General features: G+C 45.0%; 1 protein-coding gene across 2 annotated transcripts in view; it reads right to left on the bottom strand.

Moving 5' to 3' along the window:
• The window catches only part of LOC106589129 (protein spire homolog 1), a 118,925-nt gene that overhangs the window by 44,875 nt on the left and 57,200 nt on the right, over nt 1–16,850 (bottom strand). The window contains exons 6-9 of one of the 2 annotated variants that reach the window (XM_014178832.3): nt 13,562–13,726; nt 9,153–9,239; nt 8,378–8,507; nt 2,429–2,476 (exon numbers count right to left, since the gene is read on the bottom strand). In XM_014178832.3, coding sequence (XP_014034307.1) covers nt 2,429–2,476; nt 8,378–8,507; nt 9,153–9,239; nt 13,562–13,726 — 430 coding nt within the window. The remainder of the gene's footprint in view (nt 1–2,428; nt 2,477–8,377; nt 8,508–9,152; nt 9,240–13,561; nt 13,727–16,850) is intronic. The other variant, XM_045709470.2, reaches the window with a different exon arrangement.

The raw sequence follows: 16,850 nt of genomic DNA, 5'->3' as shown, positions 1-16,850 counted from the left end.
GAACAACTGTTCAGCATGACCACTGAGGGTTTACGTGTGGTGTTCAGTTACAGGACAAAGACAGGAGAATGTCTTCAGACCGCACGTTGAACACGATAACCATTATACACCTGAAGGGGATGAAGTTACATTTACAGTTTTCATAACAGCTACTATGTATTTATCCTCTTCTGTCGACTCAACTGCACATTCAATATGTCGACTAGCAGGGAATTTTCCAGGCATGAAGTGAAGCATCCACGTCCATGAATGAATAATCACACAGCTTAAAGAAGACAACACACCATTCAGCACACAGTAACACACAGTAACACACCATCCCTACACACAGTAACACACAGTAACACACCATCCCAACACAGCAACACACCATCCCAACACAGCAACACACCATCCCAACACACAGCAACACACCATCCCAACACACAGCAACACACCATCCCAACACAGCAACACACCATCCCAACACAGCAACACACCATCCCAACACAGCAACACACCATCCCAACACAGTAACACACCATCCCTACACACAGTAACACACAGTAACACACCATCCCAACACAGCAACACACCATCCCAACACACAGCAACACACCATCCCAACACACAGCAACACACCATCCCAACACAGCAACACACCATCCCAACACAGCAACACACCATCCCAACACAGCAACACACCATCCCAACACAGCAACACACCATCCCAACACAGCAACACACCATCCCAACACACAGTAACACACCATCCCAACACACAGTAACACACCATCCCAACACACAGTAACACACCATCCCAACACACAGTAACACACCATCCCAACACACAGTAACACACCATCCCTACACACAGTAACACACCATCACAACACACAGTAACACACCATCCCAACACACAGTAACACACCATCCCAACACACAGTAACACACCATCCCAACACACAGTAACACACCATCCCACACACAGTAACACACCATCCCACACACAGTAACACACCAGTCCCAACACACAGTAACACACCATCCCTACACACAGTAACACACCATCCCTACACACAGTAACACACAGTAACACACCATCCCTACACACAGTAACACACAGTAACACACCATCCCTACACACAGTAACACACAGTAACACACCATCCCTACACACAGTAACACACAGTAACACACCATCCCTACACACAGTAACACACAGTAACACACCATCCCTACACACAGTAACACACAGTAACACACCATCCCAACACACAGTAACACACCATCCCTACACACAGTAACACACAGTAACACACCATCCCAACACACAGTAACACACAGTAACACACCATCCCTACACACAGTAACACACAGTAACACACCATCCCTACACACAGTAACACACAGTAACACACCATCCCTACACACAGTAACACACCCATTCTCATCAGAACTGCTCATCACGTTGTGTTTAGCGATAAACTAGTTTACATGAATTACTGTGAAAAGAAAAACTGAATAATAAATTGATAATAGCGTTAGTGAAGACACAATAGGTGCCCACAAAGATTGTTAAATCAACTGTTGATTTTTAGTAATAGTCTGAAATACACAAAAGTATGTAGACACCCTTTCAAATTAGTGGATTCGGCTATTTCAGCCACACCCGTTGCTGACAGGTGTATAAAATTGAGCACACAGCCATGCAATCTCCATAAACAAACATTGGCAGTAGAATGGCCTTACTGAAGAGCACAGTGACTTTCAACGTGGCACCGTCATAGGATGCAAACTTCACAACAAGTCAGTTCGTCAAATTAGTTCCAGTGAAGGGAAATCTTAACGCTACAGCATACAATGACATTCTAGATGATTCTGTGCTTCCAACTTTGTGGCAACAGTTTGGGGAAGGCCCTTTCCTGTTTCAGCATGACAATGCCCCTGTGCACAAAGCGAGGTCCATACAGAAATGGTTTGTCGAGATCGGTGTGGAAGAACTTGACTGGCCTGCACAGAGCACTGACCTTAACCTCATTTAACACCTTTTGGATGAATTGGAACGCCGACTGAAAGCCAGGCCTAATCGCCCAACATCAATGCCAACCACACTAATGCTCTTGTGGCTGAATGGAAGCAAGTCCTCGCAACAATGTTCCAACATCTAGTGGAAAGCCTTCCCAGAAGACTGGAGGCTGTTATAGCAGCAATGTTCCAACATCTAGTGGAAAGCCTTCCCAGAAGAGTGGAGGCTGTTATAGCAGCAAAGGTGGGGACCAACTCTATATTAATGCCCATGATTTTGGAATGAGATGTTCGACAAGCAGGTGTCCACATACTTTTGGTCATGTAGTGTTTATTGACACTCATTCAAGTCCAACACTGTGTACATCCTCACACCCCACAGGTGTAGGCGATAAGTGGTAGAACAGTAACAATGCTTTACCTGAGCAGCGGTTCAGATCTTGAGGGGTGCTGATGCTTTTGACTGCTCCTATAGGAGGGAACATCATCATTCAATATGGTCCTGGCATTATCAACAACACTGTATTCCTCCCTAATCATCAGTCTGTTGTCATGACGTTGCCCTGTTGGTGAGGTTTATGACCCCCCCCATAAATACCTTTCCCCCTTTTCTCTCTCTGTACTCTACAAAATGGACTCTTGGAAAGCCCTTTGTTAACATAAGAGTGTTGAAACATTAAAAGACTGGGAACCGAATAATATTTCGGTAATCCAACCAATTGAAAGTATCCGTTGGTACTTAAAGAATATGATGTCAGATCAGTTGTCGTCTGAGACATGATTACTGATGACAGGACGAAAAAAATTATCTTGGAAGGTTTACACATTATAGTTATCAGATTCACATGGAATTGTTGTGCAATTTAAAATGTTTAAATATGAAACTATTTGTGAAAAGATGAAATGTAATTTTAGTTTTTAAAATGAGAGAATTGCTTTCAGAAGTAAAATATGCTCAAAATCAGTGGCCACGTGATTGGTTGGAAATGATGACCCAACCCCTTTTCTATAAGAGCCCCCGTGACCCTGACCCTAACCCCTGACCCTAACCCGTGACCCTAACCCGTGACCCTAACCCGTGACCCTAACCCGTGACCCTAACCCGTGACCCTGACCCTAACCCGTGACCCTGACCCGTGACCCGTGACCCGTAACCGTAACTAAGCCAACCTCAGCGTGAGCTCTGGTTGTGAATGGTTGAACGACTACAACCTGACCTAATTAACATTGTGTTCCCGATGATGTTGAGGACTGACGTCCATACGTTTAGAAGGGCAAATTTCAACATGGAGATGACGATCGACACGCTGGAAGGATGAATTTTGACTACACCAGCCAGAATATAGCATGAGCTTATAGTATGGCAACTTGGTATGAACTTTGAACTCTCATTCACTAAAGAAGTGATACATCCTAGACGTCGAGTTATCAGCAGCCGCTGTAAACGTGAGTGGCCTAGGAAAGGATGAACAATCTCTTCAGAAAGACAGGGTACGGACGATGTATCCGTTCTACCACAAGACGACAGACTACAACGTATCTGCCCAGAAATATTCTTCAAAGGACAAGGGAGATCTCTGCTGGGCAACCCAGCCTTCCATCTTCCACCAATCTATCTAAGAGCAGCTCAAAGTAAATATATTTCTTGCATTTTCCTTTTCCGAATGGGCGGTTATTTAGAATGCATTAGATTGTGTATTTACGATAGCACAGCTTCATAAGGTCCGATAGAGACCCAATCATTTTGTTCCTCAGTCTTGCCGCGCTTTCATTCAAACCCAACCCCCTTTCTTTGTGTAACCAGCCGTCATATCGATTCCATCCACAAGGGACGTTTTCTTTTATGACATAATTAGTAATCAATCCATCCTGTGTATATATAAAATTCTGTGTGATTTATTTATGTATTTAGTAAATAAATAAACCACATTTTGTATTGCTGATTAAATCTATTAGCCAGGGTTCGTGAAGATAACCAAGAATTGTACGACGTTCAGATAAGACTAAGGTGACGATTAACCTGTTAGGGCTAGGGGGCAGTATTTGCACGGCTGGATAAAAAAATGTACCCGATTTAATCTGGTTACTAATCCTACCCAGTAACTTGAATATGCATATACTTATTATATATGGATAGAAAACACCCTAAAGTTTCTAAAACTGTTTGAATGGTGTCTGAGTATAACAGAACTCATTTGGCAGGCAAAACCCTGAGACATTTTCTGACAGGAAGTGGATACCTGATGTGTTGTATTACCTTTAAACCTATGCCATTGAAAAACACAGGGGCTGAGGAATATTTTGGCACTTCCTATTGCTTCCACTAGATGTCACCAGCCTTTACAAAGTGTTTTGAGTCTTCTGGAGGGAGATCTGACCGAACAAGAGCCATGGAACGATGATGGCCCATTAGACACCTGGCGCGCGAGTTCATGTTGGGTACCCTCGTTCCAATACGTTATAAAAGAGAATGCATTCGTCCACCTTGAATATTATTCATGTTCTGGTTAAAAAAGGCCCTAATGATTTATGCTATACAACGTTTGACATGTTTGAACGAACGTAAATATATTTTTTCCCCTCGTTCATGAAGTGAAGTCCGGCGGGCTTAGATCATGTGCTAACAAGACGGAGATTTTTGGACATAAATGATGAGCTTTTTTGAACAAAACTACATTCGTTATGGACCTGTGATACCTGGAAGTGACATCTGATGAAGAGAATCAAAGGTAATGGATTATTTACATAGTATTTTCGATTTTAGATCTCCCCAACATGACGGCTAGTCTGTATCGCAACGCGTATTTTTCTGGGCGCAGTGCTCAGATTATTGCAAAGTGTGATTTCCCAGTAAGGTTATTTTTAAATCTGGCAAGTTGATTGCGTTCAAGAGATGTAAATCTATAATTCTTTAAATGACAATATAATATTTTACCAATGTTTTCTAATTTTAATTATTTAATTTGTGGTGCTGACTTGACTGCCGGTTATTGGAGGGAAACGATTTCCTCAACATCAATGCCATAGTAAAACGCTGTTTTTGGATATAAATATGAACTTGATAGAACTAAAAATGCATGCATTGTCTAACATAATGTCCTAGGAGTGTCATCTGATGGAGATTGTAAAAGGTTAGTGCATCATTTTAGCTGGTTTTATGGTTTTGGTGACCCTGTCTTTGAATTGACAAAACATTACACACAACTCTTGTAAATGTACTGTCCTAACATACTCTAAATTTATGCTTTCGCCGTAAAACCCTTTTGAAATCGTAAAACGTGGTTAGATTAAGGAGATGTTTATCTTTCAAAGGGTGTAAAATAGTTGTATGTTTGAAAAATTAGAATTTTGACATTTATTTGGATTCAAATTTGCCGCTCTTGAAATGCACCTGCTGTTGATGGAGTGCACCACGGGGGGGACGCTAGCGTCCCACATAGCCCATAGAGGTTAACTTCTTCAGCTGACATGAAACAGGTGGAGAAGGTTTAACTTCTTCAGCTGACATGAAACAGGTGGAGAAGGTTTAACTTCTTCAGCTGACATGAAACAGGTGGAGAAGGTCCATAGAGGTTAATAATTGACTGCTATTGATATAAAAGATTACCAGGTCTTTAAGAGTTTATTCGGAAGACAACAGCTCCATAAACATTCTTCCGTGGTGCCCCGACTTCCTAGTTAATTACATTTACATGATTAGTTTAATCAGGTAATATTAATTACAGAGAATAGATTTTTATAAAATAACATGTCATATCATTTAATCTGTAGTAAAAGACAGTCAGGTCTTTAGACTGCTCCTATAGGAGGGAACATCTTCATCATCATCATCATCATCACTGTATTCCTCTCTAATCATCAGTCTGTTACAGTCAGGTCTTTAGACTGCTCCTATAGGAGGGAACATCTTCAATATGGTCCAGTCATCATCAACACTGTATTCCTCCCTAATCATCAGTCTGTGTTAGTCAGGTCAGCCAGTGAGCTCAATCAGCACCCGGAATGCAGCGAGAAGGGGGGGGGGGGGGGGGGGGCACAGCGAGAAGGAGGGGTGGGGCACAGCGAGAAGGGGGGGCACAGCAAAAAAATAATGATTCCACTTGACACAACTATCACCCTGATTCAGTAAAAGTGATTGGAGGGATTCAGACAGACACCATAGCAGAGGGAGAGGTGGTGAATGATGGCGCCAGAGGGGAGGGCTGCCATGTTAGAGGCTCTTAACCAACCGTGCTATTTTGATAGTTTTTTCACGTTGTTCGTAACTTTTTTTGTACATAATGTTGTTGCTACCGTCTCTTATGACGGTAGCAGCAGCCAGGCACGACTCCAACACCATCATTAAGTTTGTTGACGACAATAGTGGTAGGCCTGATAACCGACAACGATGAGACAGCCTATAGGAAAGTCAGAGATCTGACTGTGTAGTACCATGACAACAACCTCTCCCTCAACGTGATCAAGACAAAAGGAAATTATTGTGGACTACAGGAAGAGGAGGACAGAGCACGCCCCCGTTCTCGTCGACGGGGCTGCAGTGGAGCGGGTTGAGAGCTTCAAATTCTTTGGTGTCCGCATCACCAACAAACTATCATGGTCCAAACACACCAAGACAGTCGTGAAGAGTGCATGAAAAAACCTTCCCCTCTCAGGAGACTGAAAAGATTTGGCATGGGTCCTCAGATCCTGGTGTGGTGGGGAGTGGTCTAGGACTGTCTAAGAGTGGTCTGGGACTGTCTGGGTGTGGGTCAGACTGTCTGGGTGTGGTCTGGGCGGGCAGGCCGTGTGGTCTGAGACTGTCTGGGTGTGGTCTGAGACTGTCTGGGTGTGGTCTGAGACTGTCTGGGTGGGTGGGTCTGAGACTGTCTGGGTGTGGTCTGGGCGGGCAGGCCGTGTGGTCTGAGACTGTCTGGGTGTGGTCTGAGACTGTCTGGCCGTGTGGTCTGAGACTGTCTGGGTGTGGTCTGAGACTGTCTGGGTGTGGTCTGAGACTGTCTGGGTGTGGTCTGAGACTGTCTGGGTGTGGTCTGGGCGGGCAGGCCGTGTGGTCTGAGACTGTCTGGGTGTGGTCTGAGACTGTCTGGGTGTGGTCTGAGACTGTCTGGGTGTGGTCTGAGACTGTCTGGGTGTGGTCTGAGACTGTCTGGGTGTGGTCTGAGACTGTCTGGGTGTGGTCTGGGACGGGCAGGCCGTGTGGTCTGGGCGGGCAGGCAAAAACTCCATCCCACCAAAACAAGCAGAAATTTCAGGCGTGTTTTTGAAACCGCTCTTACACTGAAAAGGCATAATAATTTCCTAAATTTGTCAGTGTTATTCCAACCTCAGTGTGGAAATATATATAAAACGTGAAAAAAAAATCACATTTTCGACTACACTGGATCTTTAATCTTTAAGACGGAAAACCTATTTGTAAACAATCTCGACATCCATGTCATTAAAGGCAAGGTATGTCTGCAGTAAAACCACAGTTCCCTGAGGTACTTCACTAATTACACAACAACTCAGTAGAATCCAGAAACCAAACATCCAGAATTACCCCTAACAATGGCTGCCCTGTGAGCTGTACAGTATGCTGTCACACATTGATCCTCTTAGGGATATAAATGTATCCGAGTATGAGGGGATAAGAACGCCAAGCTTATTTTCACAACATACGCCGACAGCTGCCTGAACTCTTAACGACTCAATTCACAACAATCGAGGAAGACGAATTTGAAAGAATATCAGGAAAGATAAGTGCCTGCTGCTAAGATGAAAATAAACCATATGAATAAATAAATAACTTTACGTCAATTCCTATCAAAACTACCAGCAACCCTAAAAACAAAATGTTTTAGATTTTTCAGTCATTTAGCAGACACTCTTATCCAGAAACTTTCGTGCATTTCATCTTCATGTATTTTAACACCGCAATTACAAGTATGTGTTTGAATAGTTATGTAAATGTTAGATTTACACATTTTTATTTTTAATACATTTGCTAAAATATCCCAAAAACCTGTTTTTGCTTTGTCATTATGGGGTATTGCGATGTCATTATGGGGTATTGCGATGTCATTATGGGGTATTGCGATGTCATTATGGGGTATTGCGATGTCATTATGGGGTATTGTGTGTAGATTGATGAGATCTTTAATTTTATTTTAAAATCAACTTTAGAATAAGGCTGTAAAGGAACAAAAATGGATAAAAAGTTAAAGGGGTCTGAATACTTTCCCACTGCACTGTATCTGTGCATGAACATGTGACTGTGAAATGGAGATACTGTATGTAAGTGTTACCCTTTGAGTAAGAGCATTCTCTGTGTGTGTGTGTGTGTGTGTGTGTGTGTGTGTGTGTGTGTGTGTGTGTGTGTGTGTGTCCTGCTCACCCAGGTGACTGCGCCGGGTCATGTCAGGTGATACAGGCCGTAGCTTCCTTTCCTGTTTGATGCCCTCTAGGAGGCGCTCATGGAGGCTTCGCGGCCGCGCAGGGTGGGGCTTCAACTTCCTGGCAGCAACCTGCCGAGACACACATGCAGAGATAATGAATTATGTGCAGGAGAGACAGCTCATCAACCATCACCAATGAAACACGTACTGAGGCAGCTCACGTTCAATCCAATACAACTGGGTTCATCCACTTAGGGGCAAGGTGTCACAGTAAGGGCACTAATTACGGTTTAGTGTGTATCACTCAACGCTAGCAATAGGGAGCTGACAAGACACCATCTCAATTCATCCTCCTCATTATCACCATCATGTCTGTCATAGCACAGCAGTACTCACAGGGTTGAGAGGTGGTCAGAGACCAGGTCAGTACTCACAGGGTTGAGAGGTGGTCCGAGACCAGGTCAGTACTCACAGGGTTGAGAGGTGGTCAGAGACCAGGTCAGTACTCACAGGGTTGAGAGGTGGTCAGTACTCACAGGGTTGAGAGGTGGTCAGTACTCACAGGGTTGAGGTGGTCAGAGACCAGGTCAGTACTCACAGGGTTGAGAGGTGGTCAGAGACCAGGTCAGTACTCACAGGGTTGAGAGGTGGTCAGTACTCACAGGGTTGAGAGGTGGTCAGAGACCAGGTCAGTACTCACAGGGTTGAGAGGTGGTCAGAGACCAGGTCAGTACTCACAGGGTTGAGAGGTGGTCATAGCACAGCAGTACTCACAGGGTTGAGAGGTGGTCTGGAGCGGATGAAGTCCAGGATGACGTCGTGAGCACTCTTCTTTAACCTGGGAGGGATGTCTCCATTCAGCTGGAGTAACAACACATAGGAACAGGAAAGGTAGTGAGTACACACACCCACACAACACACAACACACACACACACACACACACACACACACACACACACACACACACACACACACACACACACACACACACACACACACACACACACACACACACACACACACACACACGTTCAAAAGGTTGGGGTCCCTTTGAAATGTCCTTGTTTTGGAAAGAAAAGCACGTTTTTTTGTCCATTAAAATAACATCAAATTGATCCGAAATACAGTGTAGACATTGTTAATGTGGTAAATGACTATTGTAGCTGGAAACGGCTGAATTTTAATGGAATATCTACATAGGTGTACAGAGGTCCATTATCAGCAACCATCACTCCTGTGTTCCAATGGCAAGTTGTGTTAGCTAATCCATGTTTATCATTTCAAAGGGCTAATTGATCATTAGAAAACCCTTTTTCAATTATGTTAGCACAGCTGAAAACTGTTGTCCTGATTAAAGAAGCAATAAAACTGGCCTTCTTTAGACTAGTTGAGAATCTGGAGCATCAACATTTATGGGTTCGATTACAGGCTCAAAAAAGAAGCAAAGACTTTATTCTGAAACTCGTCAGTCTATTCTTGATCCGAGAAATGAAGGCTTTTCCATGCGAGAAATTGCCAAGAAACTGAAGATCTCGTACAACGCTGTGTACTACTCCCTTCACAGAACAGCGCAAACCGTCTCTAACCAGAATAGAAAGAGGAGTGGGAGGCCCCGGTGCACAACTGAGCAAGAGGACAAGTACATTAGAGTGTCTAGTTTGAGAAACAGACGCCTCAAAAGTCCTCAACTGGCAGCTTCATTAAATAGTACCCACAAAACACCAGCCTCAACGTCAACAGTGAAGAGGCGACTCTGGGATGCTGGCCATATATATACCTATAAGGCCCTCCCCCTCGGACCACGACTCCATTTTGCTCCTCCCTTTCCTATGGGCAGAAACTCAAACAGGAAGGACCCGTGCTAAGGTCTATTTAACACTGGTCTGACCAATCGGAAACCATGCTTCAAGATTGTTTTGATCACACGGACTGGGATATGTTCCGGGTAGCCTCCGAGAATAACATTGACAAATACATGGATACGGTAAATGAGTTAATCAGGAAGTGTATAGGAGATGTTGTACCCACTGTGACTATTAAAACCTACCCTAATCAGAAACCGTGGATAGATGGCGGCATTCGCACAAAACTGAAAGCACAAACCACCACATTTAACCATGGCAAGATGACTGGGAATATGGCCGAATGCAAACAGTGTAGTTATTCCATCCATAAGGCAATCAAACAAGCAAAATATCAGTAGAGACAAAGTGGTGTTGCAATTTCACCGGCTCAGACACGCGACATATGTGGCAGGGTCTACAGAAAAATCACAGACTACAAAAGGAAAACCAGAAACGTCGCGAACATCGACGCCTTGTTTCCGGACTAGCTAAACACCTTCACCCGCTTTGAATTAAACACAGTGCCTCCGACGCGGTCCGCTACCAAGGGCTCTTCTTCCTCGTGGCCGATATGAGTAAGACATTTAAGCGTGTTAACCCTCGCAAGGCTGCCGGCACAGAGCATGTGCAGACCAGCTGGCTGGTGTGTTTACGGGCATATTCAATCTCTCCCTATCCCAGTCTGCTGTCCCCACTTGCTTCAAGATGGCCACCATTGTTCCTGTACCCAACAAAGCAAAGGTAACTGAGCTAAATGACTATCGCCCCGTAGCACTCACTTCTGTCATCATGAAGTGCTTTGAGAGACTAGTCAAGGATCATATCACCTCCACCCTACCTGATACCCTAGACCCACTTCAATTTGCTTACCGCCCCAATAGGTCCACAGACGATGCAATCGCCACTGCACACTGCCCTGTCCAATCTGGACAAGAGGAATACCTATGTAAGAATGCTATTAATTGACTATAGCTCAACATTCAACACCATAGTACCCTCCAAACTCATCATTAAGCTCGAAGCCCTGGGTCTGAACCCCACACTGTGCAACTGGGTCCTGGACTTCCTGACAGGCCGCCCCCAGGTGGTAAGGGAGGAAACAACACCTCCACTTCGCTGATCCTCAACACTGGGGCCCCACAAGGGTGCGGTGTTTGCAGATGACAACAGTAGCCTGATGACCAGTAATGACGAGACGGCCTACAGGGAGGTGTTGAGAGCCCTGGGAGTGTGGTGCCAGGAAAATAACCTCTCACTCAACGGTCAACAAAACAAAGGAGCTGATGGTAGACTTCAGGAAACAGCAGAGAGCACGCCCCTATCCACATCGACGGGACCGCAGTGGAGAAGGTAGAAAGCTTGAAGGTCCTCGTGTACACGTCACTAACGATATGAACTGATCCACCCACACAGACAGCGTGGTGAAGAAGGTGTAACAGAGCCTCTTCAACCTCAGGAGGCTTAAGAAATTTGGCTTGGCCTCTAAAACCCTCAACTTTTACAGATGCACAATTGAGAGCATCCTGTCTGGCAATATCACAGCCTGGTACGGCAACTGCACCGCCCACAACCGCAAGGCTCTCCAGAGGGTGGTGCGGTCTGCCCAGCGCATCACGGGGGGGAAAACTACCTGCCCTCCAGGACACCTACAGCACACGATGTCACAGGAAGGCCAAAAAGATCATCAAGGACAACAACCACCTGAGCCACTGCCTGTTCACCCCGCTATCATCCAGAAGGTGAGGTCAGTACAGGTGCATTCAACCTGGGTCCGAGAGTATGAAAAACAGCCATCACTAGCCGGCTTCCACCCGGTTACGCAACCCTGCACCTTAGAGGCTGCTGCCCCATAAACATAGACTTGGAATCACTGGCCACTTTTAATAATGTTTAAATAACGTTTACATACTGCTTTACTCATCTCATATGTATATACTGTATTCTATTCTACTGTATTTTAGTCAATGCCACTCCGACATTGCTCGATCTAATACTTATTTCTTAATTCCATTCTTTTACCTTTCGATATGTGTATTGTTGCGAATCGTTTTTAGATTCTGCTGCACTGTTGGAGCTAGGAACACAAGCATTTCACTACACCCGCAATAACATCTGCTAAATATGTTTATGTGACCAATAAAATTTGATTTTAACAGAGTGAATAGAAGGAAGACTGGACAAAATATGCATGCACTCAAGGCACTGAAGTAAAACTGCAAACAAATTGGCAAAGAAATTCACTTTCTGTCCTGAATACAAAGCGTTATGTTTTGGGAAAATCAATCACATCACTGAGTACCACTCTTCATATTTTCAAGCATGGTGGTGGCTGCATCATGTTATGGGTATGCTTGTCATCGGCAAGGACTCGGGAGTTTTGAATTTTTTTTATGAAAGGGGCTAAGCACAGGCAAAATCCTAGAGGAAAACCTGATTCAGTCTGCTTTCCAACAATCACTGGGAGATGAATTCACCTTTCAGCGGGACAATAACCTAAAACACAAGGCCAACTCTACACTGGAGATGCTTACCAACACAACATTGGATGTTACTGAGTGGCCGAGTTACAGTTTTTACTTAGTTTTGCTTGAAAATCTATGGCACCTTTGGCAGCGATTACAGCAGTGAGTCTTTCTGGGTTAGTCTAAGAGCTTTGCACACCCAGACTGAACAACATTTCCACTTCGGTCGCCAGCTGTACGGTGTTTCCTCCGACACATTGGTGCGGCTGGCTTCTGGGTTAAGCGAGCAGTGTGTCAAGAAGCAGTGCGGCTTGGCAGGGTTGTGTTTCGGAGGACGCACGGCTCTCGACCTTCGCCTCTCCCGAGTCCGTACGGGAGTTGCAAAGATGGGACAAGACGAACTACAATTGAATATCATGAAATTGGGAAGAAAAAGGAGTAAAAGAATAATAAAATTTAAAATAAGAAATCTACACTGCAGTCTGAGGTATCTAAGCTATATCAGGGGTGTATTCATTAGTGCATTAGTGCACACCAAATGTTTTTATTGGACAGATTCATGCAGGTCCCTCCCCGTTTGCTTCCTAGTGAATAACATCAGATGCTATTGGAGTTCAGCATCGCCCATCCTCACTGGGCCCTCCCTCGCCACGACTTAAAACAAGGACGGCCAACCACCGCTTTTCCCCCCTCCATCCCTAACAAAACACAGCTGATTAAACTTATTGCATTCTAAACTGAAGATCATGAATAGTTGATTATTGAAGTCAGGCATGTTAGTGTGACACCGATCAGGCCCCAGAGAACTGGAGTTGCCCATCCCTGACCTAAAACATGAACCCTTCCTTAAGATGAGAGTCTTCCACGTCCCCTCACCATGACGTTCCGTAGTTTGTATCGTTTGAAGCGGATGTCGTCCATCAGCATCTCGTAAGGTGTGAGCTGGAACTCTATAGGTAGAGGGCTGTATTGTCTCTCCTGGACCTTCTTCAGCTTGACCCCGTTACGCAGATCACCCATCACCTGCATCCAGAACTTCGCCTGAGGAACACCAGATAATAGCATCGATAGTAACATGTTTTGGCAATAAAACATTTCACTAAACTGTTGACAACCCAGGAATAAAGGAGAGAGAATTATTCACCTTAGAAAGTGCTGTTCATTTCGTTGAGTTATCAAAATGTGTAATCTCCCAGCAATTTAATGGGTATTTACCAACGTTTCGGCATCACATTACGTTGAGTTAGGCATTGAAACATCCACAACAACCATGTTTAACACTGTTTCAACCTGCTGTTGAACTTCAAAATGTATTACCACTGTGAGGTGAGTTTTAAAAGAAGATAAGTGTTTGATGTCAGAGTGGTTAGAGGGACAGTAGAGCCCTGAGTACCAGGCCATTAGGACCTGACGGAGGGACAATAGAGCTCTGAGTACCAGGCCATTAGGACCTGATGGAGGGCCAATAGAGCCCTGAGTACCAGGCCATTAGGACCTGACAGAGGGCCAATAGAGCCCTGAGTACCAGGCCATTAGGACCTGATGGAGGGCCAATAGAGCCCTGAGTACCAGGCCATTAGGACCTGATGGAGGGACAGTAGAGCCCTGAGTACCAGGCCATTAGGACCTGATGGAGGGACAATAGAGCTCTGAGTACCAGGCCATTAGGACCTGATGGAGGGACAATAGAGCCATGAGTACCAGGCCATCAGGACCTGATGGAGGGACGATAGAGCCCTGAGTACCAGGCCATTAGGACCTGACGGAGGGACAATAGAGCTCTGAGTACCAGGCCATTAGGACCCGACGGAGGGACAATAGAGCCCTGAGTACCAGGCCATTAGGACCCGACGGAGGGCCAATAGAGCCCTGAGTACCAGGCCATCAGGACCCGATGGAGGGCCAATAGAGCCCTGAGTACCAGGCCATCAGGACCTGATGGAGGGCCAATAGAGCCCTGAGTACCAGGCCATTAGGACCTGACGGAGGGCCAATAGAGCCCTGAGTACCAGGCCATTAGGACCTGATGGAGGGACAGTAGAGCCCTGAGTACCAGGCCATTAGGACCTGACGGAGGGACAATAGAGCTCTGAGTACCAGGCCATTAGGACCTGATGGAGGGCCAATAGAGCCCTGAGTACCAGGCCATTAGGACCTGACGGAGGGACAATAGAGCTCTGAGTACCAGGCCATTAGGACCTGATGGAGGGACAGTAGAGCCCTGAGTACCAGGCCATTAGGACCTGATGGAGGGACAATAGAGCTCTGAGTACCAGGCCATTAGGACCTGATGGAGGGACGATAGAGCCCTGAGTACCAGGCCATTAGGACCTGATGGAGGGCCGATAGAGCCCTGAGTACCAGGCCATCAGGACCTGATGGAGGGACGATAGAGCCCTGAGTACCAGGCCATTAGGACCTGATGGAGGGACAATAGAGCCCTGAGTACCAGGCCATTAGGACCTGATGGAGGGCCAATAGAGCCCTGAGTACCAGGCCATTAGGACCTGATGGAGGGACAATAGAGCTCTGAGTACCAGGCCATTAGGACCTGACGGAGGGCCAATAGAGCCCTGAGTACCAGGCCATTAGGACCTGATGGAGGGCCAATAGAGCGCTGAGTACCAGGCCATTAGGACCTGATGGAGGGACAGTAGAGCCCTGAGTACCAGGCCATTAGGACCTGATGGAGGGACAATAGAGCTCTGAGTACCAGGCCATTAGGACCTGATGGAGGGACAATAGAGCCATGAGTACCAGGCCATCAGGACCTGATGGAGGGACGATAGAGCCCTGAGTACCAGGCCATTAGGACCTGATGGAGGGCCAATAGAGCCCTGAGTACCAGGCCATTAGGACCTGATGGAGGGAGAATAAAGCCCTGAGTACCAGGCCATTAGGACCTGATGGAGGGACGATAGAGCCCTGAGTACCAGGCCATTAGGACCTGACGTGGTCCATATCATTTCTAATTCCAGTTCATTCAGAAAGTAAACCAAATCACAATTCCACATTTTCCTCATTGAAGATAATTGGAATTGAACTTTCAGTGTACTTCCTGAATTGAAAACAGACCCCAACCGGATAAATAGCATCAACATTGAGAGGGTATTAACCCTCTAGAGTCTAAGCCAGGGGAGGGAGTTTCTAAACTAACATATGGAATTGTTTTAAGATGGTCATACCAAGGATCATTTAGCTATTTCATTTGGAATTTTAGGACCCCATAAGCTACAAACAAAAAAATATTTAAACAATTATTGGATGAAACATTGAATTTGGCATTACCACTATTAGCCAATAGAAATGCATTGAATAACAGAGTCACCACATGGAACAACAGATAGCCAATAGGAAGTTTGTTCTGAAGTGTCTGTCCTATATCTGAGAGATAAAAAAAAAAAGATCAGGAAACACACAATTTATTTATTTATATACAGTAGAACATCTACCTCATTCAAGGGGTTTTCTTTATTTTTTTATTATTTTCTATATACTAGTGAATGAAATAACTCATATGGAATCATGTTGTAACAAAAGAAAGTATTAAACAAATCTAAATATATTTGAGATTCTTCAAAGTAGCCACAGTGGTATTCACTTAATCAGCTTCATGAGGTTGTCACCTGGAATGCATTTTAATTAACAGGTGTGCCTTGTTAAAAGTTAATTGGTGGAATTCCTTTCCTTCTTAATGCATTTGAGCCAATCAGTTGTGTTGTGAAAAGGTAGGGTTGGTATACAGAAGATGGTCTTTTTCCAAATAGACCAAGTCCATATTATGGCAAGAACAGCTCAAATAAGCAAAGAGAAACGACAGTCCATCATTACTTTCAGACATGAAGGTCAGTCAATACGGAAAATTAATTACTTTTAAAAGTTTCTTCAGGTGCAGTCGCAAAAACCATCAAGCGCTGATGATGAAACTGGTTCTCATGAGGACCGCCACAGGAATGGAAGACCCAGAGTTACCTCTGCTGCAGAGGATAAGTTCATTAGAGTTACCAGCCTCAGAAATTGCAGCCCAAATAAATGCTTCACAGAGTTCAAGTAACAGACACATCTCAACATCAACTGTTCAGAGGAGACTGTGTGAATCAGGCCTTCATGGTTGAATTACTGCAAAGGAACCACTACTAAAGGACACCAATAGGAAGAAGAGACT

This window comes from Salmo salar, chromosome 27 (genome assembly GCF_965601325.2).
Source record: "Salmo salar chromosome 27, fSalSal1, whole genome shotgun sequence".
Taxonomy (NCBI): Eukaryota; Metazoa; Chordata; class Actinopteri; order Salmoniformes; family Salmonidae; genus Salmo; species Salmo salar.
Note: the sequence above shows the minus strand (reverse complement) of the source record. Positions and strands in the feature narration are given on the sequence as shown.